Source organism: Cnephaeus nilssonii (genome assembly GCF_951640355.1).
Source record: "Cnephaeus nilssonii genome assembly, chromosome: 4".
NCBI classification, from domain to species: Eukaryota; Metazoa; Chordata; class Mammalia; order Chiroptera; family Vespertilionidae; genus Cnephaeus; species Cnephaeus nilssonii.
In genome coordinates, this window is record NC_137075.1 from 22,558,864 (window position 1) to 22,586,280 (window position 27,417).

Genomic DNA, 27,417 nt, shown 5'->3' on the forward strand with positions numbered 1-27,417 from the left:
GCGCGGGGGGGGCGGAGCGGAAGTGCGGGCGGAAGTGCGGGCGGAAGTGGAGTCCGCATCGCCTCAGTGAAGGGGCCCCGGAGGAAACGTACTCTGCGGCCGTCCGCGGACGGTGTTGGAGTGCGGAGGCCGACATGAACCGGCTCCAGGATGACTATGACTCCTACGCGGTTGAAGAGCCCAGCGATGAGGAGCCGGCTTTGAGCAGGTGGGCCCCTGCTCCGCCCCGGCCCAGGGCCTCGCTGCGGCCAGGCCGCCTCCTCCCTGCGCTGCGCCGGCCGGCCTGTGCGGACCCTCGGCCCAGCGCCTCGGGCCCCTGTCGCGCCCCGCTGTCGCCGGAGGGGGGTTCTGGTGAGGTCTTGCAGCCACGGGGGAGGCGGGGCCGAACCGACGCGGGGAATGGGGGCTATTCTGGAATCGCGCGTAAGTCTTCAAAAGCCGGGTGATCGAATCCTGCCTCTGCAGCTGACTAGCAGTGTGACCCAAGGCAAGTCGCTTCTCCTCGGTTTCTCATCTGTAAAAAGGAACTATAGCCGAAACTGGTTTGGCTCAGTGGATAGAGCGTTGGCCTGCGGACTCAAGGGTCCCAGGTTCGATTCCTGTCAAGGGCATGTTCCTTGGTTGTGGGCACATCCCCAGTAGGAGGTGTGCAGGAGGGAGCTGGTGGATGTTTCTCTCTCATCGATGTTTCTAACTCTCTGTCCCTCTCCCTTCCTCTCTGTAAAGAATCAATAAAATATATTTTAAAAAAAGGAACTATAATAACTATATCGTAAGTATGTTGTAAGGCTCGTGTCACTTAATGTAACGTGAACAGCTAGGAGACCAATACGCCATAAACAGAAATAAGAGGATTTTTAACAGGCTTTTTTTTACACTTGATCTTAGCCAAAAGGCCGAGAAGCGATTTAACAGGCTTTTTTTGAGCACCTGTTAATGTGCTTGCTCTGGGTTACAGAGATCAGTCATAAGGTTTTTACCTTTTACAGGTTTACAGCATAGGAGGGGAAATAATATACATACCTTGGAAGGTATATATGTTGGGAATAAGCATGTATCTCTGAAGAGCATTGTAGAAAACGATCTTAGCTAGGCACCGACGAAGTTTTCGTGGGAATTTCCAAAAGGAAGGACATAATCCTACCTGAGGGAAACTTGCAGTTTTGTTGGCAATAGATTTCCAGGCAAATTTAAGCCATTTTAGAGCCGTCAGCGGATCCTACTTATAACTTTAAGACATTTTGTCGGATTGAGCTTTCTGTAAAACTGTCCTACTTTGAATCGCAGTGTTTCCTTCCATTATCCTGGGGAGGGGCCCTAGGCATGGGAGGTCAGGCTGTTGTGAAGGTTTCTGTTGTGGGGAATGAGGATGGATTCCAGGATTCCCTGTGAAAGAGAGTTTCCTTACAGGGTCAGGTCTGTGAAAGGAGGTATAGATAGGCTTCAGTTAGTAATTCAGTTTGATTGGAATAGAGGAGTGTTTCTGGACTTGAGTTATTCTGCCGTTACCATCTCCATATTCACTTGTGTTACTTATTTAACACTTTTCTTTAAGTCACTTTACACTTTTGTAGTTAAATATCTTAAAGAAAGCTTATAATCCTGACAGTTGTTAATTGTAAAGTAGTGAAAAAAAGAAATACTATGAAAACAAAACAATGCTTTAAGGCAATATTGCCTGCTTGAGGCTCTGAATGCAGTGCTTGTTTTAAAGTGAATCCAGTGCTTGAGGCTCTGAATCCAGTGCTTGAGGTAAGAGGTATCTGTCAGGATTTGATTTTACTCCTCTTTATAAGATAATATTTTATAGCCTGTCACTGTTTCCTGGAAGCTGGCAGAGGATCTGAGACTCCTGGGTTACAGAAAACTCACAGCATAGCAGGCAGCATGAGCATTATGTTGGTATTGGTTGCTCTTCCTAACTTCTACAGAGGTTATGCAAAGAGACCAAGATGGATGCTAATATTCAGTGGATTGGTATCCTGGCTGAGGACCACTTGAGCTTGGAATCTACCTCTTTTACAGCAGGCAGTAAATAAGCCTGCTCTTTGTTCTGGGAAGGGACATTACCTCATCCATCAATTTTTTTTTTTTTTTTTTTACTGCAAACAACCCTGAAAAATGACCTAGGTAAAGAGTTTTGTGAACCTTGCATTCTTGGCATACTCAACAAGAATATGCAGGGCCCATGATGTATTGCCTTGACTAGCAGTGTTAAATGCTGAGACTTTTGAAATAATCACAAAGATTAAAGAAAATTTGCAAAAAGAATAACACTCTTGCCTTGGGTTTTAATTTTTTAAATTAAACATTTTGTTTTTACAAATAGATTCACATGTCGTTGTAAGAAATAATACAGAGAGATTGTGTCCCCTTTACTCAGTTTCCCTCAATGTTAATATATTGCAAAACTAGTACAATATCACAACTGGGATATTGACATGAATACAGTCAAGTTACAGAACATTTCCATCAGCATGAGGATCGTTCATATTCCCCACTTCCCACTCCCCATGCCCCACTTAACCTCTGGTAACTGCTAGTCTGTCCTCCATTTCTATACTTTTGTCCTTTTCAAAAAAATATCTGCGTATGTAACCTTTTGGGATTGGCTTTTTTCACTCAGCATAGTTCTCTGGAGATTCACCCCCACTTTTTTAGGTATTAATAGTTCATTTCTTTTTTTTTATTGCTGAGTAATATTCCTCACTTAACCATTCACTTGTTGAAGGACATCTTTCAAGTTTAGACTATTGTAAATAAAACTGGTATAAACATTCATGTATAGGTTTTTTTTTAAACCTCACCTGAGGACATTTTCTCCATTGATTTTCAGAGAGAGTGGAAGGGAGAGGGAGAGACAGAGAGAACACTGATGAGAGAGACACATTGATTGGTTGCCTCCTGCATGCCCTGACCATGGTTGGTGGCTCCTGAGGTACATGCCCTGGACTGGAATCGAACCAGGGACCCTTCAGTCCAAGGCCAATGCTCTATCCACTGATCCAAACTGGCTAGGGCTATATATAGGTTTTTGTGTGCATATACATTTTCATTTTTCTGGGATAAATGCCCAGGGGTTCAGTTGCTGAGTTGTATGGTAATTGTATGTTTAGTTTTATAAGAAACTGTCACGCTGTTTTCCATAGTGGTTGTACCATTTTACATTCCCACTAGCAATGGCTTTAGTATTCTTTAACGGGTCATCATCTATTCTGCTACTCATTAAAATAATCTATGTCCCACACTTTGGCAACACTTAAATATAGAATAGATCAGGATTTCTCAACCTTGGCAGCATTGACATCTTGGGTCAGATATTGACATCTTGGTTTAAAATTGATGGTTGTGAATTGGATTTTTCTGATTTACTTTCTGCTAGAGGCTCAAAAGCATTGTTTAGAAGACAAAAATAGAAAACCAAAAACCAAGAATAGTCTGTAAGTATTCATCAGACCATGAGTAACTGAGCATTATTTATGTACTGTTGACTGTATTAGAACTGTTTTGTGCATTTCAGATATTTCTGCTGATAATCTGGTTTAATTTTGTCCCATTCCTATTGCTGGGGAAACCCAGGCACAGAAGGCCAAATAAATTGGCAGAAATTGCTCAGGAGAACTTGGGATATAATTTAGTTTTATCTCTCTTTATAGTTCTCTGCAGCACTGTGCCTTTTATTTTTTTATTTTTAAATATACTTTTATTGATTTCAGAGAGGACAGGAAAGGGAGAGAGAGATAGAAACATCAATGATGAGAGATAACCATTGATTGGCTGCCTTCTGCACACTCCACACTGGAGATCGAGCCCGCAAGCCAGGCATGTGCCCTGACTGGGAATTGAACCCTGACCTCCTAGTTCATAGGTCGACGCTCAACCACTGAGCCACACCAGCCGGGCAGCACTGTGCCTTTTAAATTGTAATGTTTAATACTGCCGGTTAACATTTTATGTGGATATTAGAGATATATTACATATTTTAGGATTAATTTAAAAAGTATTTTTACTGATTTCAAAGAGGAAGGGAGAGGGAGAGACAGATAGTAATATCAATGATAAGAGAGAATCCTTGATCGGCTGCTTCCTGCTCGCCCCTACTGGGGACCAGCCCGGAAACCCGGGCATGTGCCCTGACTGGGAATTGAAATGTGACCCCCTGATTCCTAGGTTGACACTCAACCACTGAGCCACATTGGATGGGCATTTTAGGTTTAATTTAAATGTCCTGAGTTTTAAAAAACTGTGGAGTAAATTTTTCATTGCTGATAAAATTAGAATTGGTGCAATCCTCTGGAAAGCAGTGTGATAATCAAAGAAGTCAGAAAGATGTTTGTATCTCGCCGGTGGTCTTGTTCCAGCATCTAGAAGGGTTCAGAAATCTGGAGAAGGGGCTGTGCGTAAATTAAATAAGAGTCCAGAGATGAAACATAATTTTGAAAGGTATATTGGGGAGAGTCAGAGAAGACTTAGCTAAAGGAACTAAGTTCTCCTTGTCTCAGTACCCCTTGCTTTTTATTAACACAATTTGTCCTAAGGCATGGCGGAGATATACACATCAAAGGCCAGGGTTTGTACACAAATCCATTGTCAGATTGGGGAATTGCCTTCGGCTGTTCAGGTGTTTGGCCAGTAGGAGGCAATAACATGTAGATTAAGATGCCCTGAGCTGTCTGGCAGCAAGCAATCATTCTTTTCAGGTTTGGGGAAATACCTTTCAGCCATCCCAGATGACTCAGCCCTGCCTACATGCTGGAATTGGCTTCCGGCAGTATCTAATTCTAGACATTCATCCTAAGGAAATAAAGTTATATATACAAAGATGTTCATTCTAGTGTTTAATAGCAAAGAGCTAGAAATAAATGTACAACTTTTACAAGAGGAAGTGTTATGTTAACATTAAAAAATATACTTGTAAAGATGCAAAAATGGTTGATCTATTAAGTGAAAAAAGCTCTATGTAATATGCCATATAAATCAAATGCAACCTTATAAACTTAAACTTGTTGGGCAGTGAGGTGGTGGGAGTTGTAAGTTATTTCAATTCTTTAATATTTATATTCTTTATGATTTAAATTTATATTAGTTCTGAAGATGAAGTGGATGTGCTTTTACATGGAACTCCTGACCAAAAACGAAAACTCATCAGAGAATGTCTTACTGGAGAAAGTGAATCTAGTGAAGATGAATTTGAAAAAGAAATGGAAGCTGAATTAAATTCCACCATAAAAACAATGGAGGTCAAATTATCCTCCCTGGAAACAGGTAAACTTTTAGTTAGATTTCAATAAAGATATTTTTCCAAGCTCGTATTGGCAAGAACCTTGTTTGTGCTCTTTTGTGTCCCCAGAACCTTCAGTAGGTACTCAGTAAGTAAGTAATTAAAATAAATACCATATATATATATATATATATATATATATATATATATATATATTTATGGATAAGCTGAACTTTTAAAAAAATTCTTATTGATTTTTTAAAAATAATATATTTTTATTGATTTCAGAGAGAAAGGGAGAGGGAGAGCGATAGAAACATCAGTGATTAGAGAGAATCATTGATTGGCTGCCTCCTGCACACCCTCTACTGGGGATCAAGCCTGCAACCTGGGCATGTGCCCTTGACTGGAATTGAACCCGGGACCCTTCAGTCTGCAGGCTGATGCTCTATCCACTGAGGCAAACCAGCTAGGGCTTGATATATATTTTTTTAAGAGAGTGAGGAAGGGAGAGAGAGAGAAACATCAATGTGAGAGGGAAACATTGATTGGCTGCCTCCTGCATGCCCCCTACCCGGGATTGAGCCCAAAACCAATGCATGCACCCTGACTGGGAATCTAACCAGCAACCTCTTGGTACCTGGGATGATGCCCAGCCCCCTGAGCTACATGGACCATGGCAACTCAGTAAATATTTATTGAGTGAATGAATAAAGTGTTCAGCAACTTGAGCATAGTTTTCTTTGATGACTAGGGAAGAAGTTTTCTGTGTTATCGGACAGAGATTATTTAATACTGTTTATTTGCATGATTTCTTTTTGTAATTTTTACCCTGGGAGAAAAAAAAATAAGCAGGTTTATAGAAGCATATTTAGGGTTATATAGCACTGATATGGCAGGTTGAATGATGTGTCAGCACAAATTCCTATCTTATTAAGTAACTAGAGGCCCGGTGCACGAAATTCATGCACTCGGATGCGGGGCGGGGGGTGTCCCTCAGCCCAGACTACACCCTTTTGCAGTCCGGGAGCCCTCAGGGGATGCCCTCATAGGGAGCGGGCCTAAGCCATCAGTTGGACATCCTTAGCGCTGCTGCAGAGGCGGGAGAGGCTCCCACCACCACTACTGCGCTAGCCAGCCATGAGTCTGGCTTCTGGCTGAGTGGCGCTCCCCCTGTGGGAGCACATTGACCACCAGGGGACAGCTTCTGCATTGAGCATCTGCCCCCTGGTGGTCAGTGTGTGTCATAGTGACTGGTTGTTCTGCTGTTTGGTTGATTTGCATATTAGCCTTTTATTATATAGGATGAAACACTTTGTTTTCATATGTAAACTGTATCTGATTCAAACACTGATTTGTGATAGTAGGACTCCTCAGCATTGGTTTCCATGTTGATACGCTATGTATTAGTTGTTAAGAAAGTGTATATGATAATAATAAAAGCAAAAGCAGATTTTAAGAGGAAGAATTAGGATGCAGGCATATGATGACATAAGTGTAGGTAATGTCATAGCACTAGGCACAAATGAGTCCTTGAGTCATTCCCCTGCCTCTTTGTAGAGCTCTTACTCTCCCCTGAAGTTCCTTTAAAACAAGATGTTTTTTCCCTGTTCTCCACAGTATATTGCATGGCTGAAAGGTAGAGATATGTATGCTGGCAACCTGAAAATAGGCTATTTAATTAGATTTGTGGGAAGGGAGAGAAAAAAATAATCCCATGATCTGGAACATTTAATCAGGAGGGGCAGCTCTCTGTAATGCATGGGGCACCAATCTAGTAAATCATTGATATGAAAATATTTTTCCATCCAAATGAGATTGGGAATGAGTTGATATTACTTTGAAGTGATGGGAGAATATATGGAGATTTTTTCTTGTCAATTATGTAAAATTTAGTCTGTAAACTTCCTTATGGTTTGAACAGGGTCTTCTTCAGGAAATGGGAGAGTTGGAACAGCTTCCACAAAGTACTATGATGATATATATTTTGATTCTGATTCTGAGGATGAAGACAAAACAGGTAAGTAAAATGTTTACCAGGTTTAGCAGTTATATTTTATGAAGAAAAGTTTATCTAGGAATTATTTTGTATTAGGATTTCCCTGTGTTTGATTTTTTTCAAAGAAATCGCAGGCTGCTGATGTGAAAACAAAAGCAGGATCGATGAATAAGAACAGATGTGGTACAAATATTGAACTGTAATGTTGTACACCTTGTGATATATATAACCTTGTATACCAGTTTTACCACAAGAGAAAAAAAAGAACAGGTGGGAATGCATACATATGAGGACCAGCACTGGCTCTGCATAGGCACAGCTCAGGAAAGGGAGAGTATGTTTCAACTCTGGGCTCTTGGCCCCCCCTTCTTTCACGTTCCCTAGCACAGCAACATTTGTTTTCACACTTGCAAATAGTTTCTATATTTTTTTACCCCCCTTGCAGAATTCTCCCTAACTCAATTTAAAAAAAATATGTAATTTTATTGCTTTCAGAGAAGAAGGGAGAGGGAGAGAGAGAATCATCAGTGATGAAAGAGAATCATGGATTGGCTGCCTCCTGCACACCCCACACTGGGGATCAAGCCCACAACCAGGGCCTGTGCCCTCGACTGGAACCTTTCAGTCCGCAGGCCAACGCTCTATCCACTGAGCCAAACCAGCTAGGGCTTGTTATTTTTTAAAAATCAGCCTCTATTTTTTGGAATTGGTTTTGTATAAAATTTGAGTGAAGATGAACATACTGACAAGACCCAAAACTAATTTACTATATCAGTAATTACACTGGAATACACAAATAATAAATTTATTTGGTAAAGAAATAATTTTATATATTATTAAATATTGATGTGCTTAAGTACATTTTAAAAGTCTAGTGTATGTAGATGACCATATTTTTTTCCATTCACTTGAAATTTTTTTTTATGATTTCAGTAGCATTTTATATATGGGAACTTGTAGAGAATTTAGATGTCAAAATATTTTCTATTCTTGCCTTGCTTTGAGTAGCCTTTTTGGACTCAGAATTTTCATTATTTAAATACCAGTTTGAGATACCAGTTTTTAGTGAAAAAACAGTTTTGCCTCCTCTGTCATCTTCTTTTTAATGCCTTGTTAATTGGGCAAGAACTGTACTTGGAGGAATAGTTAAAATTTTTTAAAAGGAAAATCTAAATAGAAAAAATATGTAGCTTAGGAAATGGGATTCTTCATTCTGTATTAAAAAGTTATGAACTTTAACCGTGGCCGGTTTTGCTCGTGGTGAGTGTCAGCCTGAGGACTGAAAGGTCTTGGGTTCGATTCCCGGTCAAGGGCAATACCTTGGTTGCAGGTTCCCCAGTCCCGGTAGGGGTGCATGCAAGAAGCTGTCAATTGATGCGTCTCTCACAAAGATGTTTCTCCCCCTCCCCCTCCCCTTTCCTCCCCCTTCCCCCTCCTCTCTCCTCCCCCTCCCCCTCTTCCCCTCCTTCCCTCCTTCCCTCCCCTTCCCTTCCCCTCCCCTTCCCCTTTCCTCTCCCTTTCCCTCTCCATTCCACTCTCTAGAAATCAATGGAAAAAATATCCTCAGGTGAGGATTAAAAAAAAGGTGTGAACTTTAGACATGATACTTAGCCATATCCTTAACATTTTTAAAATTAGCACAGGTGACCAAGAGAAAAAAGAAGAAACGACACAGGATTCTAACCAATGATGAGTTACTATATGATCCTGAAAAAGATAACAGAGATCAAGCCTGGGTTGATGCACGGAGAAGAGGGTAAGAACTGAAATTTAATATTTGGAATCTTTAGAGAACATGATTAAAAAGATAATCTCACTACATTCACATTTTGAATATATGTGTATGCTTATATAGATGTACATAAAGAAGTTTGAGAACAAACTGCTGAATACTTGATTTTGAAAATAAAGCCAATTTCAGTCAGAAAGTTGATTTTTTAAAAAACTTTTGAATTCAAACTGTTGTAGTCAGTCTCTCCACTCAAGAACCAGAAATGGCCCTGGCTGGCCTGGCTCGGTGGATAGAGCATCGGCCTGCGGACTGAAGGGTCGCACGCAGGTTTGATTCTGGTCAGGGGCATATGCCTGGGTTGCGGTCTCGATCCCCAGTGGGAAGCGTGCAGGAGGCAGCTGATCAGTGATTCTCTCTCATCATTGATGTTTCTATCTCTCTCTCCCTCTCCTTTCTTCTCAAATCAATAAAATATATATGTGTGTGTGTATATATATATATATATATATATATATATATATATATATGAACCAAAAATGAATTAAAAAAATAGACAATTTAAATCTATTGGAAATTAAGCGTTTATGTGGATGAAGAGTGGATGTTATGTTTGCATCTGAACTGTTTTAACTGTTTATAATTGGATTTTTAATAATTAAAGTAAAATTCACATAACATAAAACTAACCATTTAAAAATACACTGACATTTAATATATTCACATTAAAGTGACATTGAGTATATTCACACTTCTATTTAATTTCCAACCATTTTCATCATTTCAGGAGGAAACTTCATATTCAAATTTGATTTTATAAAGGCTGATATGTCATAAAATAAAACTAGGTAACTTGCCACTATTACACAGTGCTTCCTTAACCTGGCTGTGCTTCAGAGTTACCTAGGGAGAATGAAATGCAAACCCTTGAGTTGTAGTCTAGGAAGTTTTGATTCCGGTAAGGTGGGGTCCAGGAATTTATATTTTTCAAATCCAGATATATTTTGATGTAGTGTGGGTCTTTATTCATTTTTTAATATTAAAGTTAATACAATGTATATGTTAATTTCAAAGCAATATAAAAGGATACAGTAAAAACTAAGTCCTTAAGCCAGACTCTAGTTGTCCTAGACTCCCTTTCCAGAGAAACCACAATGACCAGGTTCTTGCATATTCTTTCAGATAGCCTAGCCTATATAATAAAACCCTAATATGCAAATCGACTGAACGGCAGAACAACTGGTTGCTATGATGTGCATTGACCACCAGGGGGCAGACGCTCAATGCAGGAGCTGCCCCCAACCTGGGCAGCTTCTGCATTGAGTATTTGCCCCCCCAGAGAGGGAGGAGACTGGTGGTGGTGGGGTGGGGCCGGCAAGCGGGCAGCGCCCAGCCACCAGCCAAGGCAGGTGCCAGCCTGGGGGTGGGTGGGGGGGTGGGGGGGTGGGTCCCTGGATCGCCCCGCCTGCTGGTCGCCCCACAGATGGCCCTGATTGCCGGCTAGGCCTAGGGACCTACCCTATATATTGGGAACAGCCTCTTAGATTTAAAAATTAAAACCTGGTAAGGCTATTGCACATTTTGTGGTCAGCCCTGATTCTGACACTTTTAACTGTGACAAAGCCAATTACTTAACTTCTCTCTGCTTCAGTTTTTCCACCCATAAGATGGGAAAATGGTACAACTGCCTCAGAAGGATCATGTTATGTACTACCTTTTATAATCAGGGCAAAAAAATGTAGGTGACCATACAACAGCAAGATGCCTTGCACCTGTATGAAAAGTATGGTCACTGGTGCATACAGCGTCCCAGATTGCAAGAGGGATGTTCGACTGCCAGTTTAGGCCTGATCCCTGGCAGTTGAACATCCCCTGAGGGCGCAGGCCGGGCTGAGGGACCCCCCCCCCCCCCCCCACACACACACACATATTTTGTGTAACGGGCCTCTAGTAGATTAAATAAGTTAATATACTGGAAGTCCTTAGAACATTGCCTAACTCAAATCAAATGCCATATAAATATTTGCTTTAAATAGTGAAAGAGAAGGTGGTGGTACTGGTAGTGGAGTGATAGTAGGTGAGCATTTATCCACTTCAATCTTTTTTAGTGGCTAAATGTTATTATAACTGTAAGATAGTACTTTGAACATTCCCTTACAAAAGGTATGTGCCCTTGACCGAATGGAACCAGGGACCCTTCTGTCCATAGCTGATGCTCTATCCACTGAGCCAAACCGGCTAGGGCTCAGCATAATTTTTTTTAAAATTTAAATTCTTTATTGTTGAAAGTATTACATATGTCTCCTTTTTTTCCTCATTGTCCTCTCCCTGGCCGCTCCCATCCCCCAGCACATGCCCTCACCCCTTACTGTCTGTGTCCATTATTTATGTTTATATGTATGCATACAAGTCCTTTGATTGATCTCTTAGTACCCCCCCCCCCCCTCGCCTTTCCTCTGAGGTTTGACGGTGTGTTCAATGTTTCTGTGTCTCTGGATCAATTTTTGTTCATCAGTTTACATTGTTCATTATAGTCCACAAATAAGTGAGATCATGTGATACTTATCCTTCTCTGACTGGCTTATTTCGCTTAGCATAATGCTCTCCAGGTCCATCCATGCTGTTGCGAATGGTAAGAGTTCTGTTTTTACAGCACCATAGTATTCTATAGTTTTTTAATCCACTCATCTGCTGATGGGCACTTAGGCTGTTTCCAAACCTCAAATATTGTAAATTGTGATGCTATGAACAGAGGGGTGGATAAAGTCTTTCTGATTGGTGTTTCTAAGTTCTTGGGATATATTCCTAGAAGTGTGATTACTGGGTCAAATGGGAGTTCCATTTTAAATTTTTAAAAAAATGTATTTTATTGATTTTTTACAGAGAGGAAGGGAGAGGGATAGAGAGTTAGAAACATCGATGAGAGAGAAACATCGATCAGCTGCCTCCTGCACACCTCCTACTGGGGATGTGCCTGCAACCAAGTTACATGCCCTTGACTGGAATCGAACCTGGGACCCTTCAGTCCGCAGGCTGACGCTCTATCCTCTGAGCCAAACCAGTCAGGGCCCATTTTTAATTTTTTGAGGGAAGTCCATACTGTTATCCATAGTGGCTGCACCATTCTGCATTCCAACCAGCAGTGTATAAGGGTTCCTTTTTCTCCACATCTGCGCCAGCACTTGTTATTTGTTGATGATAGTCATTCTGACAGGTGTGAGATGGTACCTCATTGTCGTTTTGATTTGCATCTCTTGGATGATTAGTGACGTTGAGCATTATTTCATATGTCTCTTGGCTGTCTGTATGTCCACTTTTGAGAAGTGTCTATTTAGGTGCTTTGCCCATTTTTTGATTGGATTGTTTATCTTCCTTTAGTTAAGTTGCATGAGTTCCCTGTAAATATTGGAGATTAAACCCTTATCAGATGTCACATTGGCAAATATGTTCTCCCATGCAGTGGGCTTTCTTGTTATTTTGTTGATGGTTTCTTTTGCTGTGCAGAAGCTTTATATTTTGATGTAGTTCCATTTGTTTATTTTCTCCTTAGTTTCCATTGCTATGAGATATGTAGTATTGGAAGTGCTAGCCATAGCGATAAGACAAGAAGAACTAAAAGGCATCCAAATTGGAAAAGAAGAAGTAAAACTGTCATTATTCACAGATGACATGATATTGTACATAAAAACCCTAAAGACTCTATCAAAAAACTATTAGATTTAATAAATGAATTTGGCAATGTAGCAGGATAGAAAATCAACACCCAGAAATCTACAACATTTTTATATACCAATAATGAACTCACAGAAAGAGAAACTAAAAAATAAAAAAAAAAAATAAAATCCCATTTACCATTGCAACAAAAAAATTAAGATATCTAGGAATAAACTTAACTAAGGAGGTAAAAGACCTGTACTTAGAAAACTACAGGACATTGAAAAAAGAGATAGAGGAAGATATAAAAAAATGGAAGAATATACTATGTTCATGAATTGGTAGAATCAACATCATTAAAATGTCCATACTGCCCAAAGCAATCTGTAGATTCAGTGCAATCCCCATTAAAATACCAATGGCATATTTCACAGACCTAGAACAAACTCTCCAAAAATTTATATGGAATAAAAACACACACAAACAAACCCCCCTAATAGCCGCAGCAATCCTGAGAAAGAAGAACAAAGTTGGAGGGATCACAATACCAGATATCAAGCTATATTACAAAGCAACTATTCTCAAAACTGCATGGTACTGGCCCAAGAACAGACATATAGACCAATGGAACAGAACAGAGAACCCAGAAATCAACCCAAGCCATTATGTTCAATTAATATTTTGCAAAGGAGGCAAGAGCATACAATGGACAAGACAGTCTCTTCAGTAAATGGTGATGTGAAAATTAGACGTGTGTGTGTGTGTGTGTGTGTGTGTATACATATATATCCCATCTAATAATAGACAAATATGCAAATTGACCATACCTCCACCACGCCAACAAGCCACGACCACCATCCAATCCGAGTGAGTATGCAAATTAACCCAAACCAAGATGGCTACAGCCACAGAGAGCAAGGTTTCCTAGGTAACTGAGGAAGCCAAGCTTTCCTCCTGCCCTTGCCAGGCCTAAGCCTCCACTCAAGCTACAAAGTTTCAATTATAGAAGGTAAATTTAAACAAATGGCGGCAGAATGGAGCTTGAGAGAGCAGGCCAGGGTTGCCGCCGGCAACAGGGGAAGCAAAGCTTTCCGCACACCCTGGCCGGGCTCACCCGCTTAAGGCAACAAAGTTTCAATTATAACCCCAACACAAATGGCTGCTGGCCTCGGTGGGAGCCCCAGGCTTGGCTCTGCTCCAGGCTACAAAGTTTCAATTGTAGAAGGAAAATAAATTCCAGATACCAGGGCCTCCCCTTGGGTTGCCAGGGGGCGTGGCCGGCCTGCAATCCACCACAGGCCCCTCGTTCAGGCCGCCCCACGCCCCAAGGGAACCCCCACCTGATCCGGAACGCCCTTCAGGGCAAACCAGCTGGCCCCCACCCCTGTACCAGGCCTCTATCCTATCTAATAAAAGAGTAATATGCAGATTGATCATCACTGCAACACACAATATAGCTGCCCCCATGTGGTCAAAGATCCTGCCCCCATGTGGACACAAGATGGCCACCACAGATGGCCAGCAGGAGAGGGCAGTTGGGAGGCACCCGGCCTGCAAGGGAGGGCAGTTGAGAAGGACCAGGCCTATAAGGGAGGGCAGTTGAGAGGGACCAGGCCTGCAAGGGAGGGCAGTTGGAGGTGATCAACCCTGCAGGAGAGGGCAGTTAGGAGTGACCAGGCCGGCAGAGGAGGGAAGTTGGGGGCAAATAGGCTGGCAACAGAGTGGTTAGGGGGTGATCAGGCTGGCAGGCAGAAGCGGTTAGGGCCAATCAGGAAGGCAGGCAGGCAAGCAGTTGGGAGCCAGCAGTCCTGGATTGTGAGAGGGATGTCCGACTGCCCGTTTAGGCCCGATCCCAGTGGGCCTAAACGGGCAGTCGGACATCCCTCGAGGGGTCCCAGATTGGAGAGGGTACAGGCTGGGCTGAGGGACAACCGCCCTCCGTGCATGAATTTCGTGCACCGGGCCTCTAGTATATATATATGTATATATATATATCCTCTCTAATAAAATGGTAATATGCAAATCCACCATCACTCCGCTACATAAGCCACGCCCACCAGCCAAGCCACGCCCACCAGCCAATCAGGGTGAGTATGCAAATTAACCCCAATCCAAGATGGCTACAGCCACAGAGAGCAAGGTTTCCCAGGTAACAGAGCAAGCCAAGCTTTCCATAGCTGTTGCAGGCCTAAGCCTCCACTCAAGCTACAAAGTTTCAATTATAGAAGGTAAACAAATTCAAACAAATGGCGGCAGAATGGAGCTTGAGAGAGCAGGCCAGGGTTGCCGGCGGCAACAGGGGAAGCAAAGCTTTCCGCACACCCTGGCCAGGCCCACCCGCTTAAGGCTACAAAGTTTCAATTGTAGAAGGTGAATTAACTGCCCCAGAAATGGCTGCCGCCCCAGAAATGGCTGACGGCCCAGGCTACAAAGTTTCAATTGTAGAAGGAAAATAAATTCCAGATACCAGGGCCTCCCCTTGGGTTGCCAGGGGACGTGGCCGGCCTGCAAACCACCACAGGCCCCTCGCTCAGGCCGCCCCACACTCCAAGGGAACCCCCACCCTTATCTGTGACACCCTTCAGGGCAAACCAGCTGGCCCCCACCCATGCACCAGGCCTCTATCCTATTTAATAAAAGAGTAAGATACAGATTGATCATCACTGCAACACACAATATAGCTGCCTCCATGTGGTCAAAGATCCTGCCCCCATGTGGACACAAGATGGCCACCACAAGATGGCCAGCAGGAGAGGGCAGTTGGGAGGCACCCGGCCTGCAAGGGAGGGCAGTTGTGAGGGACCAGGCCTGCAAGGGAGGGCAGTTGAGAGGGACCAGGCTTGCAAGGGAGGGCAGTTGGAGGTGATCAACCCTGCAGGAGAGGGCAGTTAGGGGTGACCAGGCTGGCAGAGGAGGGAAGTTGGGGGCAAACAGGCTGGCAGGGGAGCAGTTAAGCATCAACCAGGCTGGCAGCGGAGTGGTTAGGGGGTGATCAGGCTGGCAGGCAGAAGCGGTTAGGGGCAATCAGGAAGGCAGGCAGGCAAGCAGTTGGGAGCCAGCAGTCCTGGATTGTGAGAGGGATGTCCGACTGCCCGTTTAGGCCCGATCCTGGTGGGATCGGGCCTAAACGGGCAGTCGGACATCCCTCCAGGAGTCCCAGATTGGAGAGGGTACAGGCTGGGCTGAGGGACAACCCCCCGCCGTGCATGAATTTCATGCACCGGGCTTCTAATATATATATATGAAACTAGACCACCAAATTACACCATACACAGAAATAAAATGGATAAAAGACTTAAATAAAGATGGGAAACCATATAAATCTTAGAAGAATTCATAGGCAGCAAAATATCAGGAAAAAACTCATTTTTACATTTCCATGGAAATCAGTGATACCGACCCAGATATTTGGTTAAGAAGTGAGCAAAGGAAAGAAGAGAAGCATGTACTAAGATACAAGAAGATGTTTTTCTGTACAATCTGGTATTTATTAGTACTTTGGTCAGAGACATCCAAAGTTCACTATACTGGAGGGATTCTGGAATCCCAGGCTGTTTCTGAGACTATAGGCTGAATGGCCTCAGCTTGTCATACTGGATGAGGTTTACCCAAACAACAGACCTAAAGTGCATCAGCAAAGATGCTAAGAACCCTTTTCTTCTAGCTGGGGCCTGTGGGTGAGATATTGATATAGACAGTGGAAAGAACAGTCAGACATTTCCTCCGCATCAGGAAAACTACAGTTCCATGATTTGCTCGATGGTATAGGTATCAGGGAACTAAGCAGGAACTGAGGGCTCCAGCCTCTCCAGCTGAGGATCTTGCCTTTGGACATCACTTGTGGGACGCTCGGTGATGATAGAGTCCCATGCCAAATTGGAAGGGCCTACAGGCTGAGGTGGAAGGGAGCTATGGGAATAATACGGACTGGTTGATGTTGCGGGTGAGGTGGGTACATTCTTGGCTGGAAGAATCTGATTTGGCTGTTTTAGTGATAGCTGCTGCTGCTGCCTCTGCTTCCTTGATTTGACTCTTTGGTTCCTTAACCAAGTCTTTATTGTTGACTCTGGTGGGTAGAGTTCCAAGGCAAGTTTCTTCTGGAGATTTTTATTTGGAAACCTGTTGCAGTTAAATTGAACCTCTATGTTGCATACACATGAATGAGGCATGTTTTCAGGGACCAGCTGGATGCTACCAAGAGACATGGTAAACATGAAACAAATGAACAAACAAGACAAAAACCCACAGACACAGACAGTGTGGTGGTTACCAGCGGGGTGGGGGTAGTAAAGGCGGTCAAACATATTGTTAAAGAAGATTTGACTTTGGGTGGTGGGTACACAATGCAATATACAGCTGATGTATCATGGAATTGTACATTTGAAACCCATATAATCTTATTAACCAACTAGAGGCCTGATGCACAAAATTCGTGCAAGAGTAGGCCTTCCTTCCCCTGGCTGCTAGCACCAGCTTCCCTCTGGTACCTGGGACCCGGGCTTCCCTCTCAGCCCGCGGCTTCATCCGGTCTAATTAACATTATGCTTTTATTATTATAGATGACACCCCAATAAATTTGATGAAAAAAGTAAAAAAAAAAAAAAAAAAAGAAACTTGGTAAACATAAAATGTATAAAGCTGCAGCCAGCATAAGGCACATTTGTTTTATAGCATATTTCTTATTTTTGTAAGTAGAAAGAGTCCACTCAAAATAATGATAAAAGTATATATAGTAAATATATAGCCCAGTAACATAGTTATTTATTATCATCAAGTGTTATGTACTGTACATAATTGTATGCACTATACTTTTATATTACTGGCAATGTGGTGGGTTTGTTTACACCAGCATAACCACAAACACTTAATAACTTGTTGCTGAGTAATACATTGCACTACAATGTAACCATGGTTATGATGTCAGTAGGTGATAGGAATTTTTCAGCTCCTTAATAATCTTATGGAACCACCATTATATATGTGTTCTGTCATTGACCAAAATGTTATGTGGTGCATGATTGTGTATTGTAGGAAGCCTCTCTAATTGGAATTTGCCTCATGTTTTTCTCATGATTAGACAGGGATTATATAGGTTTTTGGGAGAAGACCAAAGATTCAAAATAGCATTTTTATCACATATCAAGGGCACATACTGTCATCATGATTTATGACTATTAATGTTGACTTTAATCATCTTGGTTGGGTAGTGTTTCTCAGGTTTCTCTCTACTATAAAGGTACCCTTTTCCCCCTCTTTACATACTGTGGTTTTTGGAAGGAAGTCACTATGTGCAGCCCAGACTTGAGTAGGGAGTTATGAGGGGAGAGTATCTTCATAAGTTATTTGTAATTCTTCTGTATGGGAGATTTGTCTATTCTTCCTCATTTATGTATTCAACTAGAGGCCCGGTGCACGAAATTCGAGCACGGGTGGGTGGGTGGGTGTCCTTCAGCCCAGCCTGCACCCTCTCCAATCTAGGACCCCTTGAGGGATGTCCGAACTTTAGGCCCCATCCCACTGGGATGGGGCCTAAACGGGCGTTCGGACATCCCTCTCACAATCCAGGACTGCTGGCTCCCAACTGCCTTCCCCTGCAGGCCTGGTCCCCCCCAACAGCCCTCCCCTGCTGGCCTGGCCCCCCCAACTGCCCTCCTCTGCCGACCTGATCCCCCCCAACTGCCCTCCCCTGCTGGCCCGATCACCCCCAACTGCCCTCCCTGCTTGCCTGATCGCCCACAACTGCCCTCCCCTGCAGGCCTGGTCCCCCCCAACTGCCCTCCCTTGCTGGCCTGGTCACCCCTAACTTCCCTTAACTTCCCACAACTGCCCTCCCCTGCAGGCCATCTTGTGGTGGCCATCTTGTGTCTACATGGGGGCAGCCATCTTTGACCACATGGGGGCGGCCATCTTGTGTCATGGTGTGATGGTCAATTTGCATATTACTCTTTTATCCGATAGGATCATTTACATCAGCATAGACTCAGGAGAATTTATACTTTGGGTTAAAATCCAATACTACTTTGTTTATTTTTTTTTTATCTAATTGCTTTAGTTTTGGCCATTGGGAGTGCTTTCAGTTGGCTCCTGTGCCCCTTTGACATACCTACTGCATTGCGTTTTTCTTTTTTAAATATATTTTTATTGATTTCAGAGAGGAAGGGAGAGGGAGAGAGGGATAGAAACATCAATGATGAGACTCATTGATCTGTTGCCTCCTGCATGCCCCACACTAGGGATTGAGCCCAAAACCCAGGCATATGTCCTAACTAGGAATCAAACCACGATCTTCTGGTTCATAGGTTGACTCTCAACCACTGAGTCAAGCCAGCTGGGCAGGTTTTTCTTTTTCTTCTTCTTAGCACTTCCTTACTTTCTGGCACTACAAGTTGCTCCAGGTTCATCTTGTATGCCCCATTCCTAGAATTAACCAATTTTCTGAGGATTACTGATTACTTTTATTGAGAGTAGCATTAGAAATCAAGTTCTGGTTTTAATATGTCTTCCCCCTACTTTCTTTTTCTGTTCAAGATACCATGGTTTTGGAATACAGAGGCCACGCCAACAACAACAGCCTGTTCCAAATAGTGATGCTGTTTTGAATTGCCCTGCCTGTATGACCACACTGTGTCTTGATTGTCAAAGGTAACAGATAAAGGCTAACAATATACACATACACACAAAACAATAAAAACAAAACGGTGGGTCTTTTTTAAAATCTGAAGTAGACTTTTGAGGTAGTCAGGAATTCTGATAAGGTTCTGTTCTCATATATCCTTGGTGCTACATGGTTAATCTTTATATAAATAATTTTGTTTATACATAGTTCTGTCACAAGTAGTGTAAAGTGAAGCACTTGCCAGTATTGACAAGGATTCAGTGAAACTGTGTATATGTTGTGAAATTATATAATCTCTCCAATACACTCTTTTTTTTATTATGATAAAATACATGTAACATAAAGTTTACTATTTTAACCATTAAAAAAAATTTGGTGTTGAAGAGTACTTCATTGGAATATTTAATTTATTGTCAACAAGACCATTTAAAAAAATTAAAAATTTTTCAGTTTTATTGACTTATGAGATACAATAGGCATTATATAAGTTTAAAGTGTATAACATGATGATTTGATATACAAGTATATTGTTAAATGATTATCACAATAAGGTTAGTTAACACATCCATCACTTTTCTTTTTCTTTGTGGTGAGAACTTTCAAGATCTACTGTCTTAGCTACTCTCAAGTATGTGGTATACAGTATTGTTGACTATAGTCATCATGCTGTACATTACATCCACAGAACTATTCATCTTATAACTGGAAATTTGTACCCTTTGACATTTTCACCTATCCACCCTTCCCCATCAACTATCAATCTGCTCTCTCTTTCTATGATTTCAGTTTTTTTAGATTCTACATATAAGTGAGATCATACAGTACTTATCTTTCTCTGTCTGACTTATTTCACTTAGCATAATGCCCTCAAGGTTCCTCTATGTTGTCACAAGTGGCAGGGTTTCCTTTTTTTAATGGCTGGATAATATTCCATTGTGTGTATTTACCAATTTTTCTTTATCATTCATCTGTTGATGGGCACTTTGGTTGTTTCTATGTCTTGACTACTGTAATTAATGCTGCAGTAGGTTTTTGGTAGGAAGACCACAGAGGTGAAGTGTCATTTTCATCATATTATTATATCAAGGGCACAATTTATTTTTTTAAATCTGTATCCAAGGATATATTTCCATTGACTTTTAGGGAGAGTGGAAGAGAGAGGGAAAGACAGAGAGAAACATCCATGTGAGAGAAGCACTCACCTCGACCACGGCCCGGGGAGGAGCCTGCAATCCAAGTACATGCCCTTGACCAGAATTGAACACAAGACCCTTTGGTCTGCAGGCCGATGCTCTATCCACTGAGCCAAACCATCTAGGGCTTTATTTATGTTTTAATCCTCACCCAAGGATATTTTTCTTTTTAAAAAAATATTTTTTTTATTTTTTAAAAATATGTTTTTATTGATTTTTTACAGAGAGGAAGGGCGAGGTATAGAGAGTTAGAAACATTGATGAGAGAGAATCATTGATCGGCTGCCTCCTGTACACCGCACACCTCTACTGGGGCTTGAGCCCACAACCTGGGCACATGCCCTTGACCGGAATTGAACCTGGGTCCCTTCAGTCTTCAGGCTGATGCTCTTTCTACTGAGCCAAACCAGCTAGGGCATGGATATTTTTCTTTTCTTTTTTCTTTTTTTAATATATTTTATTGATTTTTACAGAGCGGAAGGGAGAGGGATAGAGAGTTAGAAACATCGATGAGAGAGAAACATCGATCAGCTGCCTCCTGCACACCTCCCACTGGGGATGTGCCCGCAACCCAGGTACATGCCTTGACCAGAATCGAACCTGGGACCTTTCAGTCCGCAGGCCGACGCTCGATCCACTGAGCCAAACCGGTTAGGGCTGGATATTTTTCTATTGATTTTTAGAGAGAGTGGAAGAGAGAGGGAGAGACAGAGCGAAACATCCATGTGAGAGAGTCACATTGATTGATTGCCTCCCGCACATGCCCCAACCAGGGCCGGGGAGGAGCCTGCAACCGAGGTACATGCCCTTGACTGGAATCGAACCTGAGACCCTTCAGTCCATAGGCCAATGCTCTATGCACTGAGCCAAATCAACAAGGGCGTTAAATATATTTTTATTGATTTCAGAGAGGAAGGGGAGAGGGAGAGAGAAATAGAAACATCAGTGATGAGAGAGAATCATTAATCAGCTGCCTCCTGCACGCCCCCTACTGGGGATCTAGCTCGCAACCCAGGCATGTGCCCTTGACCAGAATTGAACCCAGGACCCTTCAGTCCGCAGGCTAATGCTCTGTCCAGTGAGCCAAACCAGCTAGGGCTTTCATTGTAGTTTTGATTTGCATTTTCTTGATATCTAACACCTTTTCATGTTCCTGTTAGCCATTTGTAGGTCTTTGGATAAATGTCTATTCAGGTCCTTCGCTCATTTTTTAAATTGACTTGTTTGTGTCATTACTTTTTTTTAAAATTTATTTTTATTGATTTCAGAGAGGGAGAGAGAGATAGAAACACGAATGATGAGAGAGAATCATTGATCGGCTGCCTTCTACACCCCCTCTACTGGAGATCGAACCTGCAACCTGGGCTTATGCCCTTGACCATAATCAAACCCGGGACCCTTTAGTCTGTAAGCCTGAGCCAAACCAGCTAGGGCTGTTATTTACTAGGGCTGTTATTTACTATTGACTTGTATATTTTTACTATAACCCCTTATCAGATAGTATATGATTTGCAAATATTTTCTCCTATTTTGTAGGTTACTTTTTATTTTGTTGATTGTTTCTTTGCTATGCAGAAGCTTTTTAGGTTTATGTAGCCTTGTTTGTTTATTTTCGCTTTTATTGCTTGTGCTTTTGCTGTTACATTAAAAAAACATTTCCAAGACAAAGGTCAAGGAGCTTTTCCCATTTTCTTCTAGGAGTTTTACAATTTCAGGCCTTATATTTAAGTCTTTAATCCATTTAAAATTAATTTTGTGAGTGGTTTATAATAGGGGTACAGTTTTTTTTTTTTAAAATATATTTTATTGATTTTTTACAGAGAGGAAGAGAGAGGGATAGAGAGTTAGAAACATTGATGAGAGAGAAACATCGATCAGCTGCCTCTTGCACAACCCCTACTGGGGATGTGCCCACAACCAAGGTACATGCCCTTGACCGGAATCGAACCCGGGACCTTTGAGTCCGCAGGCCGACGCTCTATCCACTGAGCCAAACCGGTTTCGGCAGGGGTACAGTTTTATTCATTTGCATGTGAACATCCACTTTTGCCAATACTGTTTATTAAAGAGACTTATCTTTTCCACATTGAATATTCTTGCCTTCCTTGTCAAATATTGGTTATATGTTGTGGCTTTATTTCTGGGCTCTCACTTGATTCTCTTCTGTTGATCTATGGGTCTATTTTTATACCATTCCCATACTGTTTATACCATTCCTATACTCTAGCTTTGTATTATATTTTTGTTTTTTTTAAAATATATTTTATTGATTTTTACAGAGAGGAAGGGAGAGGGATAGAGAGTTAGAAACATCGATCAGCTGCCTCCTGCACACTCCCTACTGGGGATGTGCCCGCAACCAAGGTACATGCCCTTGACCAGAATCGAACCTGGGACCCTTCAGTCCTCAGACCGATGCTCTATCCACTGAGCCAAACCGGTTAGGGCATGTATTATAGTTTAAAATCAGGAAGTGTGATGCTTGCAGCTTTGCTCTTTTAAAAAAAATATTTTTATTGATTTCAGGGAGGAAGGGAAAAGGAGAGAGAGATAGAAACATCAATGATGAGAGAGAATCATTGTTTGGCTGCCTCCTGCATGCCCTCTCCTGGGGATTGAGCCTGTGACCTAGTCATGTGCCGTTGACCAGAATTAAACCCGGAACCTTCCAGTCTGCAGGCCAATGCTCTATCCACTGAGCCAAACCAGCTAGGGCCAGCTTTATTCTTCTTTTTCAAGATGACTTTGACTATTTAGAGTCTTCCGTGGTTCCATATAAATTTTAGGATGGTTTTTTCTATTACTGTGAAAAACACCAGTGGAATTTTGATAGGGATTGCATTGAATATATAGATGGCTTTGGGTAGTATTGATATTTTAACAATATTAATTCTTTCAGTCTCTGAACACAGGATATCTTTCAATTTATTTGTGTGTTGTTTTTTTCCCCAATTTCTTTCATCAGTGTCTTATCGTTTTCAGTGTATAGATCTTTCACCTCCTTGGTTAAATTTATTCCTAAGTATTTTATTATTTTTGATGCTACTATTGTGAATAGGATTGTTTTCTTAATTTCTTTTTCAGATAGTTGTTAGTATATAGAAACACAACAGAGTTTTGTATATTAATTTTGTATCCTGCAACTTGACTGAATTTGTTTATTCTAATTTTTTTTATGGAGTCTTTAGGGTTTTATATATATAAGATTAAATCATCTGCAAACAGAGACAATTTTACTTCTTCCTTTCTTTTTTATTTTATTTTTTTATTGTTTAAAGTATTACATGTAGTAGTACATATATCTCCTTTTTTCCCCATTGACCTTTCTTTCCCCCGCTACTTCTTCCTTTCTTACTTGGATGCCTTTTATTTCTTTTTCTTGCCTGACTGTTCTGGCCTGGACTTGCACTATTATGTCGGTTAGGAGTGGTGATAGTGGACACTCTTATCTTGTTTTCCATTTTAAGTGTACAATTCAGTGACATTAACTACAATCACAATATTGTGCAGCCATCACCATTATCCATTTCCAGAAGTTTTTTGTCATTCCAAACAGAAACTGTATCCATTAAACAATAATTCCCCATTCTTCACCCGCACTGCCCCAGCCTCTGATAATCTCTGTTATACTTTCCTTTTGGTTGTTCATTGCTGGTGTGCAGAAATGCAGCAGACTTTTGCATGTTGATTTTGTACCCTACAACACTGCTTACTTATTTTCTTGTACTTTTTCCTGTGTAATCTAGAGTTTTCTCCATATAAGATCATGTTTTCTGTGAACAAAGATAACTTTACATCTTCCTTTGTATACCTTTTATTTATTTTTCATACCAAATTTCTCTGATTAGAATTTCCAATACTATGTTGAATAGAAGTGGTGAAAGCAGGGATTTTTGTCTTTTTTCTGATCTTAGAAGAAAAGTTTTCAGTCTTTCATCAGTGAGTATGATGCTAGCTATGGGTTTTTCATATGTGGTATTTATTTTATTGAGGAGATTTTCTTCTATTCCTAGCTTATTGGGTATTTAATTTAATTTATTTTTTTATAATCCTCACCCGAGGATATTTTTTCCATTGATTTTCAGACAGAGTGGAAGGGAGGGGAGAGAGAGAGCAACATTGATGTGAGAGAGACACATCGTTTGGTTGCCTCCTGCACATGCCCTGACCTGGTCGGAACCCATACCCAAGGTATGTGCCCTTGACCGAGAATTGAATCCTTGACCCTTTGGTCTACGGGCCAACGCTCTAACAACTGAGCCAAATTGGCCAGGGCTTATTGGGTGTTTTTATCATGAAAGCATGTTGAATTTTATCAACTTTTTCTGCATCATTTGAGATGATCAAGTTTTGTCTCCCACTGCCCCCCCCCCCCCTTCCTTCTGTTAATCCAAATATAGTCATCCCTTGGTGTTGGAGGGAGATTGATTCCAGGACACACTCTCATCCCCTCCATCCCAGTGGATACTAAAATCCATGGATGCTCAAGTCCCTTATACTATGAAATAGCACAGAACAGTGCATACATTTTGGCCCTTGGCATTTATGGATTTCCAACTGCAGGTTGAAAATACTGTTTTCTATCTGCAATTGGTTAAATCTGAGGATGCGACACTAGCAGACATGGAGGGTTGACTGTATACTCTCTACCTTTTCCTTTCCTTTTTTCCTCTATTGGTAGCCTTATAAATGCCTAGCTTAGTCTGTGTTCTGAATCGAGTTAACTGAAACTAAGTGATGCCAGAGTGGTGGATTTGCTCTAGGAACTAACGAGGAACTAGATGCAAGTTATTCTTATTCACTACCTGGAAGTTTCTGATCTGCAACAATTAATTTATGTACTTTCCATGTGAACCCTTAAGCTTTTTGTATATAAATTGACACCTAGAATATGTTTATGAAATGAAGAAAAAGTAAAATGTCTTTGTACTTAAGTTGTTCTTTCAAATTAAACCATGTTACAGGGTTTCTATACTCAAAAGAAGTTGCTTTATAATCTAACAGAATTTTTCCTTGGTAAAAATTGTGTTTCACAGTAATACAGGATTCCAATACAGTGGAGTGTAAATGAAATTTTAATAATCTTACTTGGAGAAGCACCAGCTTGCACAGTCATAAGTTACCAGTGGTGGTGATGATAGCGGAGGTTAACATTTGGAACTAATGAAGGCATAACTGGAGTTCACTGTTTTTAACCAGATAGATATTTCTGTTACATGAGGTTTAAAGGGAAGAAAAGTAAAGCAACTTATTAAGTGGGGAAAGAAGTAGGAAAATATTAAGTATTTGAGGGAACAAAGGAAGCATTATCCTTTTTTTTTTAATCCTCACCTGAGGATATGTTTATTGATTTTAGAGAGAGAGAGGGAGAGAAAGAGGCAGAAAGAGAAGCATCAATGTGAGAGAGACACATTGATTGGTTGCTTCATGCACTTGTCCTGACCTGGGTTGGGATGGAACCTGCAACCCAAGTACATGCTGTTGGTGGTGTGCAAAATTGAACCCACGGCCCTTTAGTGTGTGGGCTGTCTCTCTAACTTAAGCAACATGAGCCTGGGCTCTTTAAGCTTTTAAAACTAGCTTTTACTGAAATGGTGACCAGAATGGCACCACTTGTAATGAGAGGATGGCAGAGTCTCAGATCACAATAGAAACAGTCAAAGATTATTTAAATATTACCTTTCAAGTTTCCTACAACTTATCTTCCTAAGTTTGAAGAGCAAATCAAATTTTTTTTCTGAGGTAAAAGTTACTTATGCACCATTATCTATTAACAAGTTTCTTCCTATTCTGAAAAAAGCTGTTAACATTTCTGTAAGTTTCCCATTTTGTTCTTATGTCTTTACTTTGGTTGGTATTTCAGTAATTTTTGGTGTCATATTTTATCTAAATGGATAACTATTAAAATAAAACATAAATATACATTCTCCATTTTATTTCCCTCTTAGGCATGAATCATACAAAACTCAGTATAGAGCAATGTTTGTGATGAATTGTTCTGTCAACAAAGAGGAGGTTCTAAGATATAAAACCCCAGAGAACAGGAAGAAAAAGCGAGGCCATAAGAAGATGCGGGCTAACCATGAAGATGCTGCAAAGCAGGCAGAGACAGAAGTGGAAGAAATCTACCACCCAGTCATGTGCACCGAATGTTCCACTGAGGTGGCAGTCTATGACAAGGATGAAGTCTTTCACTTTTTCAATGTTTTGGCAAGCCATTCCTAAATAGCTAAGTTTGCATTTAAGTGCCCAATAGTGTATATAAGGCAAATATGACAGTTATTTTCCTCCTGCCTATTTATATTAAGTGACATTCTGAGTGGAAGCAGTGTTTTATTTTTGAAAGAGAATGGTTACCAACCTTCACCTTTCCCCCTTCTTTAAAAAAATTTCCCCCAGCTCTGTTGAGACTGATTATTCATTCCCTTTTTGATGGACCTTGGGAACTTGGGGCTTTTCATTTATTAAAGCTCTTTAGAATTAAAGTGTTCTGGAGTTGTAAGTAATCTGTTTTAGAGTGTTATTTATTTATTTATTTTTTTATTGAGGTATTATATGTGTACATATCTTACCATTACCCCCCCACCCCACACCCACACATGCCCTCACCCCCCAGATAGAGTGTTATTTTTTATTTTAGACATACCTTTGGTGTGACTAAACTGGAAACTATTTCCTGACTTCTGTATGTATTGGTTTTGCTAAGAGTATCTTCATTTCCCTTCTACCCCACAGGGTGGAGTGACAGTATTTAGCAACTGTTACAATGACATGGAGTTAGTATTGCTGGCTGCTTTGAGGCATTAATGTAGGCCTTTCCTTAAAAGGATTGTACTTACTAGTATTTTAAACTTAATGAATTAACATAGGGAAATAGAAATTTGTGGTGAGGAAGAGCAGCCTCAGCCTCTAGCCTTAGATTTAAAAATCCTCTTGCTGCCCCTTGTATCTACTATATATTCCAGAATTTCTGTTGCTGGCAGCCAAGTTTGTCTTGTTTTTGTT

General features: G+C 41.2%; 1 protein-coding gene across 2 annotated transcripts; it reads left to right on the plus strand.

Moving 5' to 3' along the window:
- Nucleotides 1–42: 42 nt before the first annotated feature.
- On the plus strand, nucleotides 43–26,918 carry EAPP (E2F associated phosphoprotein). 2 transcript variants are annotated; one of them, XM_079769827.1, is made up of 6 exons: nucleotides 43–208; nucleotides 5,087–5,265; nucleotides 7,146–7,241; nucleotides 8,859–8,976; nucleotides 19,132–19,245; nucleotides 26,361–26,918. In XM_079769827.1, the coding sequence occupies exons 1-6, from the start codon at nucleotides 135–137 to the stop codon at nucleotides 26,635–26,637; spliced, it is 858 nt and encodes a 285-aa protein (XP_079625953.1). In that variant the 5' UTR covers nucleotides 43–134; the 3' UTR covers nucleotides 26,638–26,918. The 2 variants fall into 2 exon arrangements, with proteins under 2 accessions (XP_079625953.1, XP_079625954.1); XM_079769828.1 differs by lacking the exon at nucleotides 19,132–19,245.
- Nucleotides 26,919–27,417: the final 499 nt, after the last annotated feature.

What these genes read in the sequence shown, in the direction of transcription:
- EAPP (XM_079769827.1), top strand. Translation starts at nt 135, where the DNA reads ATGAACCGGCTCCAGGATGACTATGACTCCTACGCGGTTGAAGAGCCC. An exon ending in ATTATCCTCCCTGGAAACAG is followed by an intron (nt 5,266 to 7,145) that starts GTAAACTTTTAG and finishes TGGTTTGAACAG; the next exon opens with GGTCTTCTTCAGGAAATGGG. An exon ending in TGAGGATGAAGACAAAACAG is followed by an intron (nt 7,242 to 8,858) that starts GTAAGTAAAATG and finishes TTTTAAAATTAG; the next exon opens with CACAGGTGACCAAGAGAAAA.